This window comes from Rattus norvegicus, chromosome 20, assembly GCF_021556685.1.
Source record: "Rattus norvegicus strain SHRSP/BbbUtx chromosome 20, alternate assembly SHRSP_T2T, whole genome shotgun sequence".
Lineage (NCBI taxonomy): Eukaryota > Metazoa > Chordata > Mammalia > Rodentia > Muridae > Rattus > Rattus norvegicus.
Window position 1 is genome coordinate 14,978,063 of NC_141553.1, and position 24,517 is coordinate 15,002,579.

Sequence of the window (24,517 nt, forward strand, 5' to 3'; positions counted from 1 at the left end):
TGATGGCCGTTGCTAGTCTTAAAGTGTGTAGAGGTTCTGCCCCTTTTCTGTCCAGGCTACATCCTTAAGCCATGGCTTCTATGTCTAAATCAAAGCCAGGACCCTACTTGGTGGCCCTCAGGTGCTGTGGCTTTGTGCATTGGTTCCTTCTAGAAGAGCGAATGTCTTGTTTATTTTCAGTGGCATAGCAATATTTTGTTCTGGAGGAAAGTCCTTCAAAAGAACAACACATGAGGTCCTTCTAAGAGCCACTGTTTGCCACTACCTGATCCTGTATATGGGCAATGTTTTATTGTTGACCCTCTGTCTAGCTCTTCCTGCCCCACGGAGCACTCTGGGACATGCAAACACTCTTGTCCCTTGAAGATGTCCTTTGTCTATGAACACGTTAAGCCTTTCTGTTCTGCACTCCTTCTGGCTATGCAACTATGTCATTCTATAATTAAATTATATATCTTGGATTCTAAGAACTGGCCTGCTTTGTAACTTAGTCTGGAAGGCAGGATATCATACTGGATCTCACTCTTTTGGATTTTGGAGTTTTGTTTTTGATTTTTAGGTACTTACACATAGTATATAATTTACTATTTCCCATACAATAAAGGTGCCCTCCAAATCTACAACAAAATATAGTTTTTATGCTATTACATGATAGAATTACATCATACAATTATATATTATATAACTAAATATTAAAATATAGTTGGTTTAGACTATTGGAACTTGTCCCTGAAAAAGGTTTTAACCTGCATTTGTTGTAAACTCTTATTTTGTTTGTCATATAGATAGATGTTCTTCCAAGTATCCCTTGATCTACACATTTACCAAGGTTTAAAATATTAGATGAGCTCAATACTAAATACAATTTCGTTTTCTTCTTTACAAAAGAAACCATGCCTCTGCTCAGATGTTTCAAAGAGAGGATCTTTAAGAAACTCTCCCTGTGGTGACTGTGGGACAACTATCTCTTCCTCAAATACTATGAAATTACATGATCATCAGGATGGCTTGCCAGTGTGGATAGAAGCAAACAAACCACAGAAACTGCAAGTTTGGGGAGGCTGTAGTAGTAGAGAAATGGGACCTGTAGTCTACTTGCCTGTTAGGAATAGTGGGGACGTTTCGTTGTCCTCAGTGGTGTACAGGAGAGTTGTAAAGTTTCAATTTGCATATCCTACACGAAGTTACCAGGAAAAAAAAATGTAACCCTCCACCTTCAGAAATACACTATTTATTATGTTTGTATAAATAAGGAAAAAATGGAAGAAAAAGTGACATTGATCATGTATATAATTATTAGAGAGGTTTTGTTTCAAATGCACAATGAGTAAATGGCTTGGACCAGGCAGATTTATTCACTGGCATACTCGACTTCTCTGAATAAAACAAAGGACTGAGGCACAGGATTAGTCCAACATCCTTTACATGTAGAGGACAGGATGAACCACAGTGACTGGATCCCTTCTAGATGCTGCTGTGAGTCTCAGTGAACCCATGGATCACAATGAAGAGCAGGCTGGGAAGAGGAAGACCTATCTAAGAAGCCAGGATGATAAAAAACATATATTTATTCTGCTTTTTAAAAAATAATTTTGAACCCAGTTTGTCTCTACTGACTTCTTCCATGGATAAAATCAAAGCAGACCGTGTCCCAATCAATTTGATATATTTAGTTCCAATTTGATTTCTTATGACTACTTGCATGTGCGTAAGTCTAGCCTAAAAACCAGTGTGGCCAACTCCACTCTTGGGGAACTCAGACCATTACCACCAGCTACTCCTCAGAGAGAAGTCAGCGACATTTGATTAGCTATTTTTCAACCTGGAGAGAACAGGAAGGCACCATGAAATAAAAGGCGTCTTCCATTGTCACATGTCTGTTGCAGGATATTGACCACACTGTGAAACCTGAGATTGTGCTACTTAATGAAAGAACCTGCTTTTAGTTGTGGTGTGCCTCAGCCCTTAGCATACATCTTTAATCCCTCTGGCTGGAATACAGGCACACTCTTAGTACTCATCATCAATCACAAACAGCGAAGGTGAAGTTAGTTTGTAGATGGAAACACCCATGTTTGAAAGTGATGTCTAATTGAATGGCAGACAAAGTGAAGAATCAGAGAAAGATTTGACAGAATAGGATATGCCTAACTCTCACAAGAAGAGAGAGAAGGGAACTGCTAGAGGGGCAGTACAGAGAGAGAAGGAGGCAGTTTTTACTGAGGCTGTTAGTACAGAGACAGGTTGCAGAGAAAGAACGATTTAGACACAGGTTAAGATAGAATGAACCAGAGAATGTGAAGGATACAGAAGATCAGAACAGATTGCCAAAGTTAGTAGGGAGCCAAGCAGAACAATTGAAGAGAAACAGAGAGAAGTCAGCTTGGATCAGTCAGCTTGGAGAGGAGTTTGAGCCAGAGCAGCTGAGTTGAACCAGCCAGCCAGAGTTCAGAAAGAGCTGGAAAGGGTGAGCTTCTTCAGTAGTAAGTCTCAGAGGCTGAAAACATTCTAGGCCTAGATAAGATTGTACAGAGGCTGGAAGCTTCCAGATCTAGGCCTAGGTTAGCAGATGGAGGCAGTGAGCCTGGGAGACGACAATTACATCAGACAAATAAAGTTATATCTACACATATCGGTAAGAATTGGACTATTTTCCTCTTTTTAATGCTTAAGGACTCAGGCCCATCACAGCATAAAGGTAAGGAAGGCAAGTTTTGTCATCTGGTTCCAGGTGTGATTTTGGTGTACTTGATCATTTTTGTCACTTTTTGTCACTCTCACTGAGTGATCTGGATCCACTTTCCTGTCATGACAACTTCTCCTTACCCTCAAGAGTGTGTAGACAAACTCTGGAACTTAACAACACAGACCAGGCTGGTATTGTTCTTGTAGGGTCTGTCTTTGCCTCCCTTTTACTAAAACAATGGTTGTGATGATGACCATACCTGGAAGTCAAGACAAATTCTTATCCACCAGGAAGGTAAGCCTGGCTCCAGTGCAGAAAAAAAATCAAAGGTGGATCCAGAACCCACCTGTCTCTGAAGCCCTTTTTATTTCAGAGTCTTGAAATTACCAATTAAACTCACTCATTCTGAGGCCAATGAATTCATCATCTCTACTCTGTATGCCTTTTTCTCTTTTTAACCTCAGAATGTTAATATCCACATTGCTATGGACTGTGGGCCGTACTGTATCAAAATGAAGTTCTGATTTGAACAGTCACAGCATGCAGAAGACTCATAGCATTCCTTCAAAAATTAGTTTATTGTGTCTTTAAAGTCCATCTTGTAGGGCTATTTTGCAAGTCTCCAGAAGTAGTTCACATCAATAAGTCATTATCCCGCTCAGTCCCTATGGCTTGTTCTAAGAATACACCATGAGTTTCAAAAGACAGACATGGCCTACAGAGAGAAGAGAGCAGTCACTCCAGGCTCCTTACCTTCACAATTACTGTGACCGTTGCTATACCGGGTGGCATCGTCCCATAAATATCAAAGGCCTCCACCAAGAACGTGATGCTTGCCTCTTGGTCGGGAAAGGCCTCATAATCCAAACTCCTCAGAAGAGACAATTCCCCAGTAAATGGATGCAGTGCAAAGAGGTGCTTCACTTCCGGGCTTCTGATCCGATAGGACACATTGGCTCCAAGATCAACATCCTTGGCCTAGGACAGGTCAGAGAGAAGGACGGTTACATCAGAGGGTTTCCCACAAGCGGACTGAGGGCTGCTGGAAACACATGAGTACCTTGGGCAGCATGGAGTTGGTAATAAGAAAGGGACACGTGACTTGTCATTTATCAGTAAACAGGAAACAGAAAAAAGGAGAAAGGATAGATGGAAGATGATGGACAGACAGAAGATGGTGAACCCGAGATATTTTTGAATGGAAATATTGAGGGAGTGATTTACATACACAGGTTCTAAAATCCCACAAGGGAAATAAGGAAATATGGAAACAGTTGCGTTTCAGAAGGGTGCCTTGGAAGGATGAGGTAACGTATTTATGAAGGCTTCTCCCCTGCACTTCCCTGCCTTTAGACAAGTGTCTGTCAAGCACTTATTATGCAGAAGGTGCAGTGAAGAGAAAAAAATGAACTCAGGTGTAAATACCATAGCCCGGAAGAGAAATAAGACATAAATACTCAAATAAAAGGGGAAAGATGATGTAGCATCCAAAGGTGATCAGAGTTGGAGCCCAAATGAAAAGATGGGTTTTATTTGTTTTTGCTATTTTGCGTAAGTAGAGTGGCTGTTACATTCTATGGCACAGATTGGCAAAAGCTCCTTGCTAGAAGGAGCAGAACTGTAGGAACAGAAGTTCAGAGCCGTAGATCTACTGAATGAGCCTGCATTTGCGTACACAGTGCTTAGCTGCCAATCTTGTTCTCCTCTTACGGCATCACAGTAGAGTGGACCAGTGAAAGCACAGATTTTGTGTCATTTCCCTGTGAAAACTCTCCTGTTTCCACTTTATCTTTGACCAACACTGTTAGTCATCTTTCTGATACTGTAATAAGATTCCTCTGCTAAGTCACTCATAAAGTGGGGTTCAGTCCATGGTTAGTAAGCCCTGTGTGGGTATGTGGAGGTATGGCACATCGTGGTAGTAAACAAGGACCACAGAAGCTTTGTCTTGTACCATGAGAGCCAGGAAACGGAGAGGAACATGAAGGGCCTGGGGACTCAATATCTTTCTTCAAGGGCATATTCTCTGTGCCCCAACATGTAATAATTCCACAGGCTGAGGACCAAGCTTTGAGTATATGGGCCTTGGGGGACATTCAAGATTCAAATGACAGCAATGTAATCCTCCAAATGCTGTGACAGAACACGATGCCTTCTGGTTCCTTAGAACCTTGAACATCAATCAGCATCCCCCCTTGACATTTTGATCGTTTTTATTTTTACATGGCCTTGAATAATCCTTTCTGTTTCTCTCTTTGTCTGGTAGCTGACTTGTTTCTCAATGGCAAAGTAGCTTTTTCTAGCAGGAAAAAAAAATAAACCACTCAAGGTTGTACAGAAAGCATATCTTAGACACTTAGGACCTTGCTCCTGATTAGCAATGCTGGGTGTCGAATAAAGCTGACTGAGAATTCTCTAGAGGTTGTGAATCCATCTTGATACTTTTGCATTACCAAAAAAATGTATATACAAACACACACACACATATATACACATATATATGAATATATATACATACATATTCATATATATGTAACATATACGTATGTAACAATTGATGGAAAAAGGGGACATGAATTTGAAAGACCAAGAAGTATTGAGGATATTTAGAAGGAGGAAAGGAAAGAAGGAAATGATATGATTATAATATCCAAATATAATAATATATGTATATATATATAAAATAAAAATAGAGCAGAAGGCAAAATAGATAGTTGGGTAATAGTAGAGTAATTTTCATCCAGCTCCACAGCTGCTCTGGCAAGGGATCCTGTGCAAAGCTGTGATTCAGCTGAAAGCAGACATGCCCTGGATTACATTATGATCTGGCTAGAATACAATCCTTCGAACACTACCTTTAAGCCCTAACAGTGAAGCTAAGGTTAGTTTGTAGAAGGAGCAGCCATGTTTGAAAGTGACATCTAAATAAGGGGCAAAGTGATGAAACAGAAAGATTTGACAGAATGAGTAAGAGATTAGATATGCCCAGCTCCCTGTGGCATGGTGTGTGTGTGTGTGTGTGTGTGTGTGTGTGTGTGTGTGTGTGTGTGTGTGTGTGTTATACCAGGATAGTTTTACAGAGACAAGTTGCAAAGAGAACAAGGTAGACAAAGGTGAAGACAGAGAACGAGAAGGTTCCAGAAGATTAGAACTCATTGCCAAAGTTAGTATGAGGTCCAGGAGAGCAATTCAGGCAGGAGCTAAGAGAAGCTGGATTGAATCAGTCAGCTTGGAAGATTAGATTACATGGAGGCTAGAAGCTTCCCGGCCTCGGCTACAGATACTTAGAGTAGACAAATGTTTTGGGTATAGCCCAACTCATGTACTCGTTCAGGTTGGGTACAGCACTCATCTCATCCCCTCATCTGAGGGAATAAAAGTGACATTTATAGTTGGGCAGCAATGATGCATGATTGTTGAAGAGGTGGATGGATGAAGAAATGGACAGATGGTTCTCTATGGGTTAACACACATCTTAATTTGATTTATTCATGCCTATAACCTAGTTGAATGTTGAGGTGTATCAAGAAAACCTTGACAGAAAAATTCAAGTTGTACTCTGCAGGTGAAATATCAACATACTGAGGTTTACTTCTTTGTCATAGCTTTACAGACACTCCGTGTCAGAATCAAATGGGCTATTCCAAAAATTGAGATTTATAGGTGCACCTGAACTATTGTTTTAAAAAGTCAGAAGCTGCTGGTAATACTACGGTTGAGCAAAAGAAGGTTTCAGTATGAGAATTCAATTAAGAATAGTTATAATATGTGTGTATAAATTAAATGGAGAAATGTATATCGACTCACGTGCATATATGTATGTGTGAATATATACATGTCATATATGCATATACTTGAACACATGAGCATGTATATATGCGTGTATAAATGTATATATATATAAATATATATATGATTATTTGCAGGAGCCCTCTGATAGATGTGGAGGACACTTGAAAAAATTAATTTTTTTTGAGAAAATCAGCTTTTCCTTTGCATTGTCAATGTGACAAAAACCATATAATATTATTCAATATATGCAAATGTATGGTGTTTCTTATGATTGCAAACTTTCTCCTTTTGATTTTATGGGGCCTCCCTGAGGAAGGTTTTCACAGAAGAAGAAGAAAAAAAAAACCCCACAATAAGGATTATCTACCGTTCATCTGAATTTAAGCTGTTCTGAGATCATCATATGTTTATAGTTAAACTTCAATTTTTTTTTCCCCTCACAGCCAATCTTATAATACAGATGTCATGGAATTAATGCTGGTCCACACACCTCTATTTGAAGGAAGGCGGTCCCGGCTGGCAGGTTCTCTTCAACAACAACCGTGTACGTTGAATTGGTAAAAACAGGGCTGTTATCGTCAATGTCCAACACCTTGATGTACAGTGTCAGAGTTGAATGTCGAGGGTGTACAGCTCCATCTGTTGCCACAACAACCAGTTCATAGTGGTCCCTGGCTTCCCTGTTCAGCTTCACGGCTGTGTAAATGCTCCCGTTGGACGTGATGCGGAAGAGGTTGTTGAAATTCCCCAGGCTGTAGTGCACTTGGCCATTTATCCCAGCATCTGGGTCTGTCGCCTAAACAGAAGAAACCAAAGGCTTCACATGACAGCTTCTGGCACACGGCTGGCAAACTGTGCCATGTTGTCTAACCAAGCATTCTTTTCCCCTCTAAAGGTAAAATTAAAAAGATAATAAAGGCCCAACTTTGCAGTCAAAATCGTGAGAAGAAATAACCTGTGACTTAGTTATAATTCTTAGGGAAAATGAAATAAGTCGATACCATTAGACGACAATTTATTATGTCAGAGAAAATGAGCGTTATAAAAATGGAAAGTTTCATGTAATTTTATTGCTACGGCGGATTTTAAATGTCAAAAGTAGCACTTGGCTTTAATTAATTAAAGTTAATTCACGAACGGTTCAAGCTTTGGTGGCTGTTTTGTTTAACAAACTCGTATAGTCATTTTCACATTTACATGAGATTGGGCACGATGTATATTTACCTTCTTTAATCTTTATGATGATTTCTAATGAGTAAATATCCTTGGCCCCATTATGCAAATGAGACCATACGGCTTAAGGAAATTAATTGTCCCACATAACGTTATATAAGAATTAAATACCTCAGGGGTCCTAGATTTCAGAACAATGACTTATATGTAAAACTGTTTAATAAATGCTAATGAAAGTAATGAATGTTCAGTGGTCCGTGGACCTGAGGTTTGAAATTAAACATATTCCCAAACTGAATGGTAATAAAAGTACAGTAATTGTCAAATCACAAGTCAGGATTACTGTTTAATGTTAGAATATGAATCTCAAAGTAGTAGCTGAGGGTCACTGGGGCTACCTGAATCTGTATTTGCTGAAAGCTTTAGGCATGAAGTCATTTTGCATCAGGAATAGAAAAGCTATTTCTAATAGAATGTTGGTAGAAGTACTCTTGTTTGAGAGTCAGCAGATTTATCACAACTGATAACCTTACACCACCAGATACTGCACATGTTATATCACATGATTCTACTGCTGTTTTTCATAGACTCTGGACTCTACCTAAGAAGCTGTGAAATAGTGGACATTTATGTTCCAAACCACCAGGAAAGATGGGGAGAGGACTTCATTTTGATTTCGAAACTCAAAGATGACTGAATCTTTGCGAGGGCTGGAACACAAGGCATTTAAACATCATGTACACACATCTCTCATTTTGAAAAAACAAAGATGTAATGTAGACATAGGGCTGGCAGCGTGTTGGTACCTGCTGATGACCTGAGCTTGACCTCTGGAAGATGTATGATAGAAGAGCCTCCTTTGACCTCCAAACATGCACTGTGAAACATGTGAGCACACACAAACACACACACACACACACACACGCACACACATACATACTCACATATAAACACACAATCACACACACTCAAATATACACACACACACTCAACGCACATATCCTCACACACTCATACATATACACACTTACACATCCACTCACACATGTACACACTCACACATACACACACATATACACACTCACACACAAATACACATAACACACTCACACACGAATGCATATAATACACTCACACACATGCTATATAAATACATAATAATAAAAAATAAATGAAAAGAAAAAGATGTGAATATCATGTTTATAGCTACAGTCTTCCACTTCATATGACTGACACTCAGACAGAATTTGTTCTTTAGACAAAGCCAGAGATGCCCTAGAGAGGTTTATCCTGGCAGTGAAATAGAAGAAGAATGACATTCATACCTGGAGGAAGAAAACAAACATAGTCAGCGAACTGAAGGGTTATGTAGAAGTAGTTTCCCTGAAGCTCTAACTTGCCTAGAGGGCTCCAGACACTGTTGGTGGAGTAGTGGTGCTTGCTATCCTAGTTGTAGCAGTGAACAGCATGATAACATGCTCTGTCATTCTGGGGGAAAGACTGAAGTTGTTTGTTTCCAGATCAAGTAAAGAAAAATAATTATTGAATAACTTAGGTAGGTTGTGATCCATACATCATTGCCCTTATGATTGTTAGCCTCAATGTTCATCGCTGGGATACTCAGTAAAAACATTTTACACATGCGTCATAACCTAAGTGACGCCTACCCAAGGTATTTGTTCATTTCTTATAATTCAAAGTTCCCTATGACAAAGAAGTCTGGTTTAACTAGTAAACTGTTCTCTCTCTCTCTCTCTCTCTCTCTCTCTCTCTCTCTCTCTCTCTCTCTCTCTCTCTCCTTCCCTCCCTCCCTCCCTCCCTTCCTCCATGTGTGTGAGTCTGAGTGTGTGTGAATTAGTGTGTGTTTGAGTGTGTGTATGTTAGTGTGTGTGAGTGTGTGTGAGTGTGTGAGTGTGTGTGAGTGTGTATGTGTGTGTGTTTGTGTGAGTGTGTTAGTGTGTGTGAGAGTATGTCAGCGTGTTGTGAGTATGTGTGTGTCTCATGTGTGAGTGAGTGTGTGTATGAGTGTGTTAGTGGATATGAGTGTGTATGCTAGTATGTGGGCACATCTTATTCGTGTGCCCACCAATCTAACTAATGTCTCATTTCTAGTATTCAGGATAAATGTGCCCCCACTTATCATGGGTTACGCTCTTACAAATTCATTTAAATAAAAAATATTGTGTCTCAAAATATTTAGTACATTAATGGGCTGAGCCCCACAGGTGTAGAAGCCACTACATCATGCCACTTACAAGGGGTGACCACTGGGGGCTGCAGCTTCCTGATGTTGCCCAGCGTCGCTGGACACTACCATGGCATAATGAATGCCACTGTGATAATGATAAAACCTCAAACATCTCAAGTTCATCTTGTACATGACACCAGTAGCTTCGGGACCATCATAAACCCAACAGCTTCCAAGTGAATCTATAATACATGGGAACTGCACGCACTAGCGTTTATTCCATTGCCAAAATAGCAGATAATCATACAGTTATCAGCTCCCGTGAAATAAAGCTTCTTTACATACATCTCTGCAGATGAGAAGTTCAGTGTAGGGTCACCGACTTAAAAGCATCTCTGCTCCCGCTGGGAGGCTCTGGGGAAATATTGAAACTATTGACAGAGTCGGGCTGTGTAAACAGTGAGCCTGAGATTCCCATCCTTGTAAAAGTCAGAATGTGAAGACTATGGCCAATAGTCTCCACCACCATGTTCTGTACCTGTGAGGTCCTTGCACGTTTTGAACGACTTCTCCTCCTCCGTGCCTCTTGGATTCACGTTCCGGCTGCCTTGTTCCTCTTTAAAACTTGTGCAAGTATTTCAGGCTTACTTTGACAGACGGGACTATACCATCTTTACAAGGACCTTTGTTTTAATCGTACATTTTGCAAATATATAACAGCGTCTCTATTTTTGGGAAATTACGGACGCAAAACCTCCAATATTTTTTGGCAGCTACAAGGAGGGTCTCAAAGCCCACCCCCACCGTGACGCACTTCCCCCGACAAGGCCACGCCTCCTAATTGTGCCACTCCCTGGGCCAAACACATTTAGGCCGTTGCAAACGCATTTCATAACTTTTTAAAAACCCATTTAAATTAGCTAAAGGGAAATGAACGTTTCAAGTACACACGGACGCCTGAACTGAACCTTTGTCTCACCCACTCATCCATAGGCGGCTCCCTGCATGGCTAGCCACTGTGGCAGAAAACGTGTATATTTGACTGTATATTCTACAGCAATTAACTCTAAAGTTCGAGCTGCTCAAATATGCAGCTAATGGTGACAAAAGGGACGGACTATGCATGGAAGCTACTTCCTTTCTCCCTTCCCTGCGTCCCAGTCACCGAGCAAGATGAATGAGGTTGTGACTCAGACACTAGGGGCAGATTCAGTTACTTACTGTTACGTATGGGGAAGTCGGTGTGAGACATGCGAGCTGTCTGCGGAGTTTGTATTATCAATAGTACTGTCGAGAACTTTGCCCGGATGCTTAATGTCTACCCGAGCCACTCACCACGCGCGATGCTATAATGGACTCATTCATCTTCTTACAGATCAATTAAAAGTTAATTAAAATTGTTAATAAGAAAAATCACACTTTGCCACGTGTTCCACCTCAAAGCAATAAACAGGAACGGCTGCGACTCTGTAATCATCTATCCATGGTGTACTCTTTCGAAAAATATGTGTTTTACTGTGGCCTGATTTGTGGTTTTTGTTGGGGCATGCCTATGGCCGGGAGATTGGCTGAAAGTCTATGACCAAAGAAAGGCTCCGAAGATCAAAACAAAGGTTTCATTGGGGAGAAGTTGAGATACGTGCTAGAAAGACAAACAGCACAGTTGAGTCACTGAGACCCAAGTTAGAGCATATTATATAGATATCCAAATAGTTATTTAAGAGAGAAGTCAGAGGCCATGAAGAATTGCTTGCTAAACAAATGCTATTTATGAACGATTGTGCACTGATGTTTTTTCCATTCTGCTTGACCACAAAGTGAGGAATTATAGTTCTTAAGCATTCAATTCGCACCCTCCTTCCCATTATTGTTCATTTTGCTCATTGTCTTTTTTCAAGGTCTGCAATCTTCCTCTTAAGTCAATGAAGCTCATTGTGTCCACCAAACTTGTAGAAACCATAAACCTTTCTGCTTCCTTTGAGACGGTCTCTTCCCCTGTAGCCCAGGCTGCCCGGGAACTGAGCTTAAATATGAGCCATCTAGCCTCGGGCTCCTGAGTCCTGGGAATATGGGTATGAGCTAACATCACAGAACTTCTGGGAATGAACATCCTGAGACAAGACCCTGAAAGAAGGCTAGAGATGTGTGTGGCCTACTGCTGAGATATCTGAGTGGTAGATCTCCTAGGCGACATGCTAGTTATTGATTGCAAGTTAAAAATGTATTGATCATCACATTCAAATTATTTAGAGGGAATTATTTGTGTCATGTAACAAAATTCTTCTACGAGCATCCAATTGATGACCCACAGGAGGACATCACAGTTGCCATGAAGGTGTGAACTACCATGTGGCACCTCATTAAGGCAGTGTGAGGGTGACCGTGACCTTGAGCTTTGCTCCCTCTTTGCTCGTCCTCTGCAGCAATTTCAGAGGCCGTGCCCTCCTTTTTCACATAGAGAAAGGGCTGTAGGAGTTGCTGAAGAGGAGGGCACCTGGACACCGGCCAGAGCACCTTTTATGACATTATTAGTAGAGATGCCTTCTGTTAGCTAGCGACTTCAAACTTTGTAAAATGGTAGCTGGTTTACTTCTCTACAGAGGCCGATCTTGCTCAAGAGCTGTGATAATTCATGTGAGAAGAAAAGAAGCAATTTAATGACTCAGAGGGAGGGTAAACTTTTCCTCTCTTGGTGCAAATACCTAATCGTTATTACTGAATATAGGCAGGCAGACTCAGTAGGTAAAGATAAGTAACCCGTGAGTTCAAAATATCTCAAACCACAGCCAGAGTGAACACTTCCCACAATACTGTGACTCTGAGATCTCAGGCTGTCTGTCTTCTGAAAGGTTTGGATTTTCTAGCTTATAATCGGTTTTTCCCTATTGTCTGAATGGCCTTGATCAAGTCTCCCCCTCCCCTTTCTCATCTATGAGTTAACGTTAGACTTTGGTATTTACTCCACTGCCTCCTGTGGGCCCTGTATTAGGTTAGCCACATGCTTGGGACACATTAAGTAATCGATCAAAATATTGTCCAGTATTATTACTGTCATTGCATTTTCTGATCCCTATTAGAAGTTCATTTAAACAGATAGGTTGTGCCTCGACTTGAGAACTTTTCAGTAGAACATGCCAGGCTACTTTTATCATTGTATCTCTGTATTCTCTTTTCCTTAGACTCTGTTGACTCTGATATTTTGATGATTATCAGAACTCATATATAAAGTGCCCCTGTTTGTTCATGTAGCAATATTACTGTGACAAGTGATAAATATAAGGAAACTTTCTGATTCAAATAATATCTTAGTCATTATATGGAGGAGCAATGAAGATCAAAGGTTTCTTGTGTGTTTGTAAGTGTAGCAATTAAGAAGGTGCAAACTATCACAGAGCACCTGTGTGTGTACATGTGTGTGTGAATATGCATGTCTGTGTGCATGTGTATATATGTGTGATGTTACATCTGTGTAAATGTGTGTGTGTTTATGTGCATATTTGTATACAGGTTTACATGTATGTATATATTACTGTGAGAGAGAATACATATATGTTTAAGCATGTGCGTGGACTTATGTACATGTGTATGCATGGGTATTCATGTGTGGGTATGTAGTGCATGTGCACATGTGTATGAACATGTGTATACATATATGAACGTGGAGGGTATATATATGTATACATATACATATATGTGGGTTTATGTGTGTGTTCATGTATATTTGATGTGTACATGTTGGTACATGCACATGTACATGCACATTCTTGTATATGTGAGTATATGCATGTGAATGGGTATATGTGTTTGAATGAGAAACATTCCCATAAAGTCATGTATTTGAACACTGGGTTCTCAGTTGTAGTGATGTCTGTAAAGTTATGGGATTTTTAGGTGGGGTCTAGTTGGAGGAAGTACATCACTTGGGGGCAGGATTAGAGTGTGTATAGCCTTATCCCACTTCCGGTTCATGCTCTTTGTATAGTTAAAGCTGTAATGTGTCAGCTTCCTGCTCTGGTTGCCTGGAGCCATGCTTCCCCCACCCTAGAGACTCTCCCCCTGCAGCTGTCAGTCAAATAAACTCCTTTGTTATGAGTCACTTTTAGTGATACAGGACATGTACCATATATGTGTGTGCAGGGACATATGTGTATTTGTGTATATGTATGTGTGGATATATGTATTATATGGGTGTGTGTTCATGCAGAGGACAACCATGCATGTTTCCTAAGTCACTGCCCATAGTATTTTTGAGGCGGGATCTCACTGACCTGGAGCTTCCAAGTAGGCTAGGTAGGCCAGCTTGACCAGTACAATCCAAGGATCTTCTTGTTTCTCCCTCTGCAGTACTGGTATGACAGGCTGCCCTAACCACCAGGCTTCCCCATGTGAGTTCTGGGGATTAAACTCAGGTCTTGTACTGACCAAAACACCTCCTCTGCTCTTCATAAAGTTAACTATTTATTTTATGTATTATTGTGGTTGTTATTATACATGCAGATATCCATTTCTATGTGAATACAGATGACTGAATTCAGATCCTTCATTTCTCTTTCTCTCTCTCTCTCTCTCTCTCTCTCTCTCTCTCTCTCTCTCTCTCTCTCTCTCTCTCCACAAATGTTTTACCCCTGTGCCATCTCCCAGGCCTTTATACAGAGCTTTTCTAACAAATTTAGATGTTAGATTAGATATAAGAGAGAGAAAATTTCAATGAATGACTGTACATGAAGATGTTATAGATATTGTCACATAGAAATGTCTACTAAGTCTGTCCCAGGAGAAATCCTCTCAAGATGCCCATTTTCATTTTAGAGTAATTTCACCATGGCCCGAGAAGCAGATGTGTGTGTCTGTGTGCCAGTGTTTATGACCTGGTCTTAGATTCACTGCTGTGGTAGATTAAAGGGTACAAGAATTTTCTCACACTGAGCATGCCTTTACTCATAACTACTGCAGGCTGTCCCCACACATTTGGAAAGATAAATTCTGCTCACAGGAATCAGTAAATAGTATTTCTACACATAAAAGTTTTGGCAGCTGCCCGTATTTTTCTACAAAGCTGTGTCTCTTTTTAGTGTTCTTAAATTCTTTCTATTCTACCATGGGGAAACCACAATTAAGCTGTTGTAAAGAGTTTAGATATTTTCCTGGCTTCTATTCCTTGACTCCACCAATTCAAATAGCTTTCCTCCCACTAAGGACCCCTGTCACCTCGTATTTACTTGGCGTTCTAACATGTAATAATTGCCTACTTACCTGCCTGTCTCCTACACTATACTTCAAACAGCCAGGGAAGGAAGTATGCCTTCCTATCCTTGACTTACTATTCTCATCCTTTATGTATGCCCAACAAATATTTGTTGAGCATATGTTTAATTTAGGATTTCCTACCGAGCAATAGGTGGCTTTCTTGAATGTTCTGTTGGCCCTCCCAACACCCAAAGAGAGCAATTACTCCTCATTATGCAACAAGTTGTGTTTTTATCACAACATTCAAGGATCTACAGGATCTCCTCCTCCTCTGTCGTTACCCATGTACATCCACAACTAACCCTTTGACACAATCTCCATCTTGTTTATGTTTCCAATGTGTGGCTCAGCTTCCAGGTGTCCCTGTCATCTCCCTGGGTTCCCCCTTCCTCCAGAGTTGCACCATACTTTCCCTGAACTCTTACCCCACCCTTGTGTTACTTCAGACAGGAGAGTTCTGGAACTGATTTATTGAAAAGCGACAATCCTGTGACAGAGGGACCCATACCCCCGCCCCCATTTCTGCATGGAAGGGGACACATCCGCTATCACTTCATTGGTCAAGACAAATCCCATGACTGAGGCCGATACCCGGGGGTGGAGAAACTAACCTCGGAGAGTGAGAACAGATATAAGAACACAGGCATCCTATTTGCCACACTTGTCCTGAAGTGCCTCTGTAGCTCCCATGTCTTCCCTGAGAGACTTCTTTGCCTCAGAGAGTTCTCAATCTTTTCACTGAGCTTCCCCATCCTTCCGGCATCTAGGAAAACTCTTTTAAATTGCTTTTACTGAACACCGTGTGACTATACATTAGATGTGCAAACTACAGCTTGCTAGCTAGTACACTGTGGTTCCAGCAAGAGGCAGTGTCAGAGAAAAGATCCTGGCTGTTCGGAGGGAAGAGAAGAGAAATAAGAAGTTGAAGCAGGGGCAGGGATATGGAAAAAGTAGACAAGCAAGTGAGAGGAAATAATCTCTGAGGAATTGGGTATACGAAGATGTCAAATTAAGCAAGGCATTTTGAGATGCCCCCACACAGCCTATAGAACTTGCAATGAAAGAATGTAGATTAACCCAGGTAATTAGAAAGAGAGCATCATGCAGGAGGCATGCAGCTCATGCCTAAATATTTCCACACTCATTTATTACCTGATGGCAGACAGTCTGAGGTTAATGCTTTGAAGCTTCACAAAAGGTTGTCCAGTTCCTAGTTATGTTTCTTAAATGACGATGTTTCCCATCCGGGCTCACTATCGGGCTTTCTACAGTTCTACAATAAGGACGTTTCTTTTCTGCTCTCAGATTTTCCAAATGAAGTTGGGAGCAAAAAGGAAGCTCCAAGAAGACTTTTTCAAAATTAATTTTATGTCCTCCCTCTTTTAGGGGAAGGTGGGGAAGAGGGGTGTCATATCCTGTCATAATTTCCTTTCCCATTGCTGTGATAAAACATGTCAACAAAAGCAACTTAAGGGAGAAAGGGCTATTTTAGCCCACAGCTCCAATTTGAGGTCGCTCATAGGTGGGAAGTCACTGTTGAAGGTGCATGATGCAGCCACAATCAGGTACAGAAAAACATTCTTGGACTCAGCTAATGCTCTACAGGATTTCTCTCCAGGTTTTCTCTCCAGTTAACACTCACGGTAGTTGGGTCAACCCATCTCAGTTAAAGCAGTCAAAATAACCCCTCACAGACCTTGTGCCTCTAGGTTCTAGATTGTATCAAGCTGAGGTCACTAAAAACCACACTTGCTCTTTCATAACTCTACAACGAGTCTAGTGTATATGACTCAATTCCTTGAGGTGGTTGGAAACCCACAGTTAGAATATATATTTTAAAATATTGCCTTTATTCTATTTTTTAAAGTGGTATAGGAGAAGTCTAGGTCCTAAATACTTTTTCCGAAAGAACCCCACCACTGTCTTATGCCCAGTCTGTCTAAGGTACTCTAACCATTTCCTAAGTTTATTACTTTTTATCTCAAGTGTATTATCTTCCAGAAACACCAGGCATTAAAAGGGACCGCTGAGTTCACTTGTATAATTCTTCAGCTGATTCCTTATTAATATTTGTGGCAATTTTAACTATTCTTGTAATTGCTATTTTCATTGCTTCAACAGAAACAACCAACATAAACAATATAATCTCAACCAACATGAACAATGTAATCTGTCTCATTATCTCAAAGATGACAGTCTACCATTGTTGTGGATTTTTTTTGCTTTTGTATTGTAATGCTAATCACTGGCCCCCAGGCTTAGTTACCCCCAGGGATGAGAGAATCTGCACTTACACAAAGCAAAGCCATGTGACCCTTGCTCCTTAATTTAAAACTATTGGTTGAAGAAAGGAGCCGAGAGCCTATAGCTGGACAGAGGAAAGGTAAGTGAGGTTTTGGTTTTTGGACCAGGGGTCTGAGGAGGAGAGAAAGTGGAGAGTAGAGAGAGGAAAAGACACCATGAAGTAGGTGAGTCATGAAAACATGGTCATGAGGACTGGGCAATTGGAGTAAGAGCAGCCTAGATAGAACATGGCAAGTTCTAACTCAGGACTGTTGAGGGGAAGTAGATTCTAATAACTTAGAGAGTTGATATCTGCCCAGTTCTAGTGCACTAAAGGCTTATTATAAATATAAAAGTTTTGTGTCTTTGATCTGGGAACTGAATAATTAAGGCAGGGTAGAAACCACCCCCCCCCCATTGAGATTAAATATTTTCAACAACATACCACAGTGGGATGTGCAGCAGAGTAGACCTATGTCTGCATGGTGTCATGGACAGGAAGCAAGGAAGGGAGAATGTTGGCCCTGGGTTGGTTTCCTCATGTTGCCCCTTTTATTCTGCTTAGATCACCAGTCCATAGGGAGGTGCTGCCATCTGATGAGTGGTCTTGGGCTTCTCCAATCCATAGTGGTAGATGACACAATGCTTAGGTAAACCAGTCAGGTAGACTGGGATTAACCATCACAGCCTCAGGAAGTAAAAAGCTCTTTATGGGGGTTGGGGATTTAGCTCAGTGGTAAAGCACTTGCCTAGCAAGCGCAAGGCCCTGAGTTCGGTCCCCAGCTCCGGAAAAAAAAAAAAGAAAAGAAAAGAAAAAAAAAAAAAAAAAAAAAAAAAAAAGAAAAGCTCTTTATGCCGCGTCATACCTATAACTGTCCTATGACCTCTGTAGCCATGTAATGTTTTTTGTAAACAATATCTTCCTTAAGAAGCAGTATGTCCCTCCTATCTCATCCACCCAATGCATGATTAACTGAAATCTATTATTTGGTACTCACAGTGCTTTCTTAAAAGTGAGTAAATCTTAAATTTGTTAGGGGCAAATGAAATAAAAATACATTTCCTTCTTCTGATGACTATTAAGTGAGCAATGCTACCAACAATAAACCATCCTTAAACTAGCTATTGAATGATTATCCTACCCCTTTCTTTGGCTTATCATCAGAAATCCATTATGAAAATATATTTCTGGTTTAACATGAACATGAGTGAGTTTATTCTTTTGTGTAGAATTAATATAGTAGTTTAACTCCACACTTTCCCCATATTACTCTACTCCCTTTACAGTATTTTCTTTGTAATTAAACACACAGGGCATTTTATCACCACAGATACATTGCATATGTATCTTTATCCATATATACTCTCTGTGTTTATGGATAAGGAAGGTAAGATACTTTCATCACATAGGCAACATTTACTTTTCAGGGATGTGATGTGACTGTAGACATTTGTGTTCTCATCACGATACAAAATCATGTTACACGAGAGCCATTCTTTCAGGGCTCATTCTGAAGCGATGACATTCTGAAGTTTTTGTCCATGTCACTGTGGAGGTAACTTAGAGCAAGTGGAACTGCCCTCAAGGAGCAATACTTGCACTGACACTGTACCAACAATGATTTAATCAATCGGTTAATCTGCTTGACCTAGACTTTCAATGTATGCATTTGCATTTTCTGTCAAGTTTTGACACAAAGTATTGGTTTCCTTCCTAAACTAAAATTCAAAATTACACCCTGCCTATTTATTTCCAAAATAATTTACTACTTATTAAATATAGCTACATTATTGTATATCTTAACCTCATGTCTCAATTTATTTTCTATTAAATATGAACATAGTATGGACTTCTTTAAGGAACCAATATTTTTTGGAGCTCAATTTTGCTCCAAGATTTTGCACAAAGATTTTTATTTTATCTTGCCTTTTGATTTTCTTCTGTACCAGTGTTAGAATAATAAAACAAGAAACTAAAAGAAAATTAATTAACAGACAGCATTCTCTGAATAATGAGAGAAAATACCTTCTCATTGACCAATATTATCAATGATTCTTTCAGTGTAGGTAAGTTGTTTGGGGTGCTTTTCTTCTTCCTTGCTATGACGAAAGCATCTGACTTGAAGGAAGGAAGTCTTATTTTGGCTTACGGTTTCCAGGGGATGTCACCACCTTCAAAGGAAGCAACTTGGAGTAGAGGCTCCCTTCTATCACGCCGTAGCAGGAAGCAGAAAGCACACACGACAATCAGATATGAGGATGACATACAAGGCCATTCCAAGTGCCCTCCCTCTGCTGGCAAGGTCCACGTCCCTGAGATTCCATCACCGATATGCCATCACCTCAGAACAAAGGCTCACACAGGTTACGTTAAATCCTTAACAATGATATCCCCCCGACCCCAGTACGGTCAAGCCCATTTCCAAAAGCACAATGTAGCTAATCCAACTTCAAGAATCCTTACAACCTTCCATTCTCCACGTTACATTTTTATTGACCCAGGTGTGGTTCTTGGGGGCAGCATGTGCCCAGACATCACCATGACCTCAGGTGAGAGTCCAGCCCATGAACCTCTACCTGAACTTTGGTAGTAACTCAGACCACAAACATCAACATAGTCCCAGGCTGCAGTACAACCACAGACCCAGGCATATCTCTGAGTAGCAGTGAAGATCCGAACATCACTATGGTTCAGGTGGCAATATGGACCACTCACATCAATATGCTCTCCCCTTTACCTCTCTACACACCAACCTTGGCAGTAGTACTGACTGTGGACTTGGCTTCAGATTTCAGCCTTCTGTAGCTACATATAAAGATCTGGGGGATACTATGTCATCCTATGAGCTCCAACAGACTTGGGTAGCTTGCTATTTACAGTCCTGCCCTCTGCAGTACACAGAACCTGTCTCTGGACTGCTTCTACCTAATACCTGCAGCTGTTCCCTGGAAACCTCCCTCTTTAACATTCTGGTACCTCCATTGAAACATATACCTTACCAGCACACCTTCATAAACAACTCCCTTGGGAACACCATTTAGGGCTCTGCTAGTGCCTTGTATTGGCTGGTTTCACACAGCTGCTATGGCTGTGGAACTTAGCATTTTGCGTGTCAAACACAATCAGCACCATATAGCTGATGACAAATTCTTCTGCCAGGCAGAGATGTAGTCAAGCTCCTTTGACCATGACTACTTGGACCTCTAAATTTATGGATAGCTGAACTGGGTATAAAATCCCTCCCCCCTTTTTTCCCCTCTTGAATCAGGGTCTATACCTCTATGTGTTTTCAGCATGCTCACTATAAAGAAAGGTCTTTTCAATGTGTTTGAATTTTCACCCGGTAGTTTTCTATTGGAAGATTCTTACTCTCAAAGAACCTCTGCTATTGTCCCAGGTCATGTGTATGGCTCCTCCTTAATAGCACTTATCCCTTTAACAGTTAGTAGCTTCTTCGTCTGTACTTTTCTTGATAGAAACTTCATTGATAGTCATTTTTTTTCATGACTCTGTTGCAAACCTTTCCACGTTTCTCTATATTCCTCTGTATTCTCTTACATTGGGATTATGGCCCAAATCAGTGAGAAGCCAGCTTGACACAGCCTGAAGTATTTTCTGCCCTGAAATTTCATCCATCAAACAAACCAGTCTATTTATTGTTTTAATTTAACATCATTGAAACTTTAGAACAGGGTCTGAACACAATCAGATTCATTGTTTTACTAGATCATGTGTGGCTTCTAGACCAACTCCTGGCAGAATCCCTTTTCTATTTGAGGCCTTACGAGTCTGGCCTTTACCTCCTTCATTTATGTAGGTATTCTGATATTTAACACTCCCTCTAGAATGGCACATTAGGCTTCACATTGTATAGACCTTCTTGGATGTTTAAACTATACTACACTTGCCTCCTGTTCCAATGGCCAACCATCTCCATGATCAGGCCCATACAGCAGAAGTCCCACTATCTGCTATCAATTTTCTGTATTAATGCCTTTGTTCATTCATGTGACAGAAGCAACTCAGGGGAGGAATTCTCATTTTAGCTCACAGTTTCCTGGGAATGTCACCGCATCATAAAAAGGGTACATGCTAGAGCTCACAGTGGCAGGACCATAGGGTAGAAGCATCACTTAGCTCAGCACATTAGAAAACAGAATGCAAAAGTCAGCAACAGAAGTGGGCATGACCTTTGTACCCACTACCAGGAACTATCAAGTAGATAGAAGATGATCTCTCTGAAATGGTTCCACCATGGACTGTACAGTTAATGATAGATTTGCTTCTGCAGGCAAGGCTGGGGAGATTTCATTTTAGAAAAGATTCCTGCTATTAATATGCTTTTCCTGGTTTTATTAAATATTTTAACAATCATTATGCATTAGCCCACCCTTTTGAGCAGATTTCTGCAGAACTGCAAAGATGTGCTGTCTTGTAGTCATGCTATATAGACAAGTAGATGATTTCTTTATCCTGAATGGTGATCCTATAAGAATTCCTAGAATTATCCCAGTAATTATTAAGCTCTTTTATAATAGGGCTGATATTAAGTCCTTTCTGATGTCAAAACTGCAATGGAACCTCTGCCTGTCTTCAAGTGTCACCAATTAATTGCTTCTGAGATGGCAAGCAGACACCTACAACTCAGAACACATTCCAAAGAGGTTGTAAAACAATTAACTAAAGGTCATTAGAAAGGGAACTATGAATTTACTACAAGTGCAAGGACAGAAGATAAAATATCAACTGTGTTTACCTATGCAAAACTTCACTGACAACTTAGTCACGAAAGTTATGTTTTCTAACTCTCCATGAAGCTGTAGAGCTGGTGACAGATGATAAGTGTTTAGCCTGGTAATTACTCTTAATGGATGTGCATGTAAGCATTCTCTGTTGTAAAACCCTTATTCAATTTATGATTTGATTTTATGTTTGAACTTCTAGTGAACTTTTGTAAAATAAGAATGCTTGGAAAAAAGGTGTGATCTATTCTCCTAGCAAAGGTACAAAGAGACTAGGAAGGATTACATTGGGAACACAGCATTGGGAGTTCAGGCTTTGGGAGTAAGACACTGAGAGCAAGGGTATCATTACATCAGAGCAGGAGGAGAGAGAAAGATAAGAAGGAGAATGCAGAATGGAATAACTTAGAAACTACAGGCAACATAAAAAATTAAGAGAGCAATATGCAGAATGCAGAGGGAAAGAGGACAAAAGCAGAAACTTCAGAGAGAGCAGAAGAAGCAGGCAGGCTTCTCCTTAGCATGGGTCAGAACAAGTCTTTTCTTAATAGCAAGGCAGGCTTAGCCTTACTAAAGAGAACAAAGCTTTCTTCTTACAGACTTGGTTTTAATTCATTTAGCACAGAAAGGGTAGAAGCCTCCTCTTTCTCTATGCAATAAAGATTGGAGCTCATTTTTCATCCATAATGTGTGAATTCTTTCTTCTCTGGCACTTGGTCTTTTGCTTTGTAAACATATGTAGGTATGGATCTGTGTGTGTAAGCATGTAAGATAGTATGTAAGCTGAGCCTAACTAGTTATAATGGAGATTTATGAATCTGTTTGCATGAATCTGTATATGAATTTATGTGAGTTTAATCCATGTTTGCTTGTGTAAAAGTTTTTCCTTCTAGGAGCTTGACTCTCTTCTCCTGGTTCAATAGAAATTTATTGCTCCATACTAACCCCCTAGCCTGACAAGTGAGAGGCATCTGGACGAGAGGAAATTGGTTCTAGCAATTAATCCTTTACTTAATTCCGAGACACCCACACACTTTTCTAAAAGAGAACTTTCATAGGAAACTTTTTAGAAGAGATTAGAAATAAAGGCTGATATTACTTTTCAAAGTGTCCCCTTTCCTTCTAAGACTTGAACTAGCAGTCTGGGAGTTAGAACCATGCAATTCCTGCTGAGTTAGGACCTAGGATACTTTACTTACTCCAGTGCTGTTTTAAGAGGAGGCGATAAATGCCAGAGACTACATAGCTTATGGCCTCAGAGGAACTCAGGCAAGTCAGCAACAGCAGTAAAGTGACATAGACTTAAGACAGATAAATGTTTTATTATTAAACAGAAACACTGAATATGTCATAAGACCAACTCTTACACCTGCCAACATTCTTCCCCCTCTGCTGCCTCAAAGAGAACCAAAAAAAAAAGAGAAAAGACAAGTCAGGGCTGCCCACTGACAACCTATCTTATCATGATCTACTTCTTACAACTAAAACTCCTGTTTCAAATGTTCCAGCACCATCCAAAACAGTGCCACTACTAGCTTGGGCCCAGATGCTCAAGAACATGCATCTGAGAGGGGTACTCACATTCTAACCATAAGTTCACGCTCTCCAGTGCAGCCACAGAACTGTAAGACTGTCAGGCTTTCACCATTTTATATATCAGTCTTCATATCCTCCATCATTATGAGGTCCCTGGGAAGATCACCAGGTATATTTATTCTGCTACTGTGCTTTCTAGGATGGCCCTCAAATTCAGCAATTTCCAGCCATGGAGAATGGCTTCATGTAGGATTTTGCTAATTGTCTGATTCAGAGCCATGAGGCATGCATTCGTTCCTTCATCAACAAGTTGCTGAGGTCCTTTTTCCTAACTGTCATATCTACTACATCCATTTCAATTAGGGAAGCAGAAAGAATTAGAAGAGATCATTTATTTTATTAATATTTCCTATCCAGGAAGGCGTATGGGTGTAGTGATGAAGAGTGGAGGTGAAGAAATTGTAGAAATATTTGAATAGTGAAGAGTGGGTTTAAAAAAGGATTTATTTATGTATAAGAGTGTTCTACCTCCATGTACACCTGCATGCTAGAAGAGGGCATCGGATCTCATTACAGGTGGTTGTGAGCCACTGTGTGGGTGCTGAGAATTAGACCCAGGACCTCTGGAAGAGAAGACAGAATTCTTAACTCCTGAGCCATCTCACCAGCCCCCCAAAATGATTTCTTTTTCTCCTCTGGTCTCAATTTGCTTGTGCCTGCTTGTGACACTCATCACAGGGCTGTACTACCGGCACAAAGGCATGGTGTGTTTAGACTGCCATGTAGCAGGCCCGAAGTATGACACTATCAGTTTGTTTTCTTCAGTTTCAGTTTAAATCATTATGCTACGTCCATAAAGTTTCACCATC

The 24,517-nt window shown here is 40.5% G+C and overlaps 1 protein-coding gene across 6 annotated transcripts in view; it reads right to left on the bottom strand.

Annotated features, from left to right (window-relative positions):
* Positions 1-24,517, bottom strand: part of Pcdh15 (protocadherin related 15) — an 827,095-nt gene that overhangs the window by 206,941 nt on the left and 595,637 nt on the right. For all 6 annotated transcript variants that reach the window (XM_087598371.1, XM_087598373.1, XM_087598372.1 and 3 more), the window contains 2 exons: positions 6,969-7,274; positions 3,440-3,664 (listed from right to left, as the gene is read on the bottom strand). In XM_087598371.1, the coding sequence (XP_087454497.1) occupies positions 3,440-3,664; positions 6,969-7,274 (531 nt within the window). The remainder of the gene's footprint in view (positions 1-3,439; positions 3,665-6,968; positions 7,275-24,517) is intronic.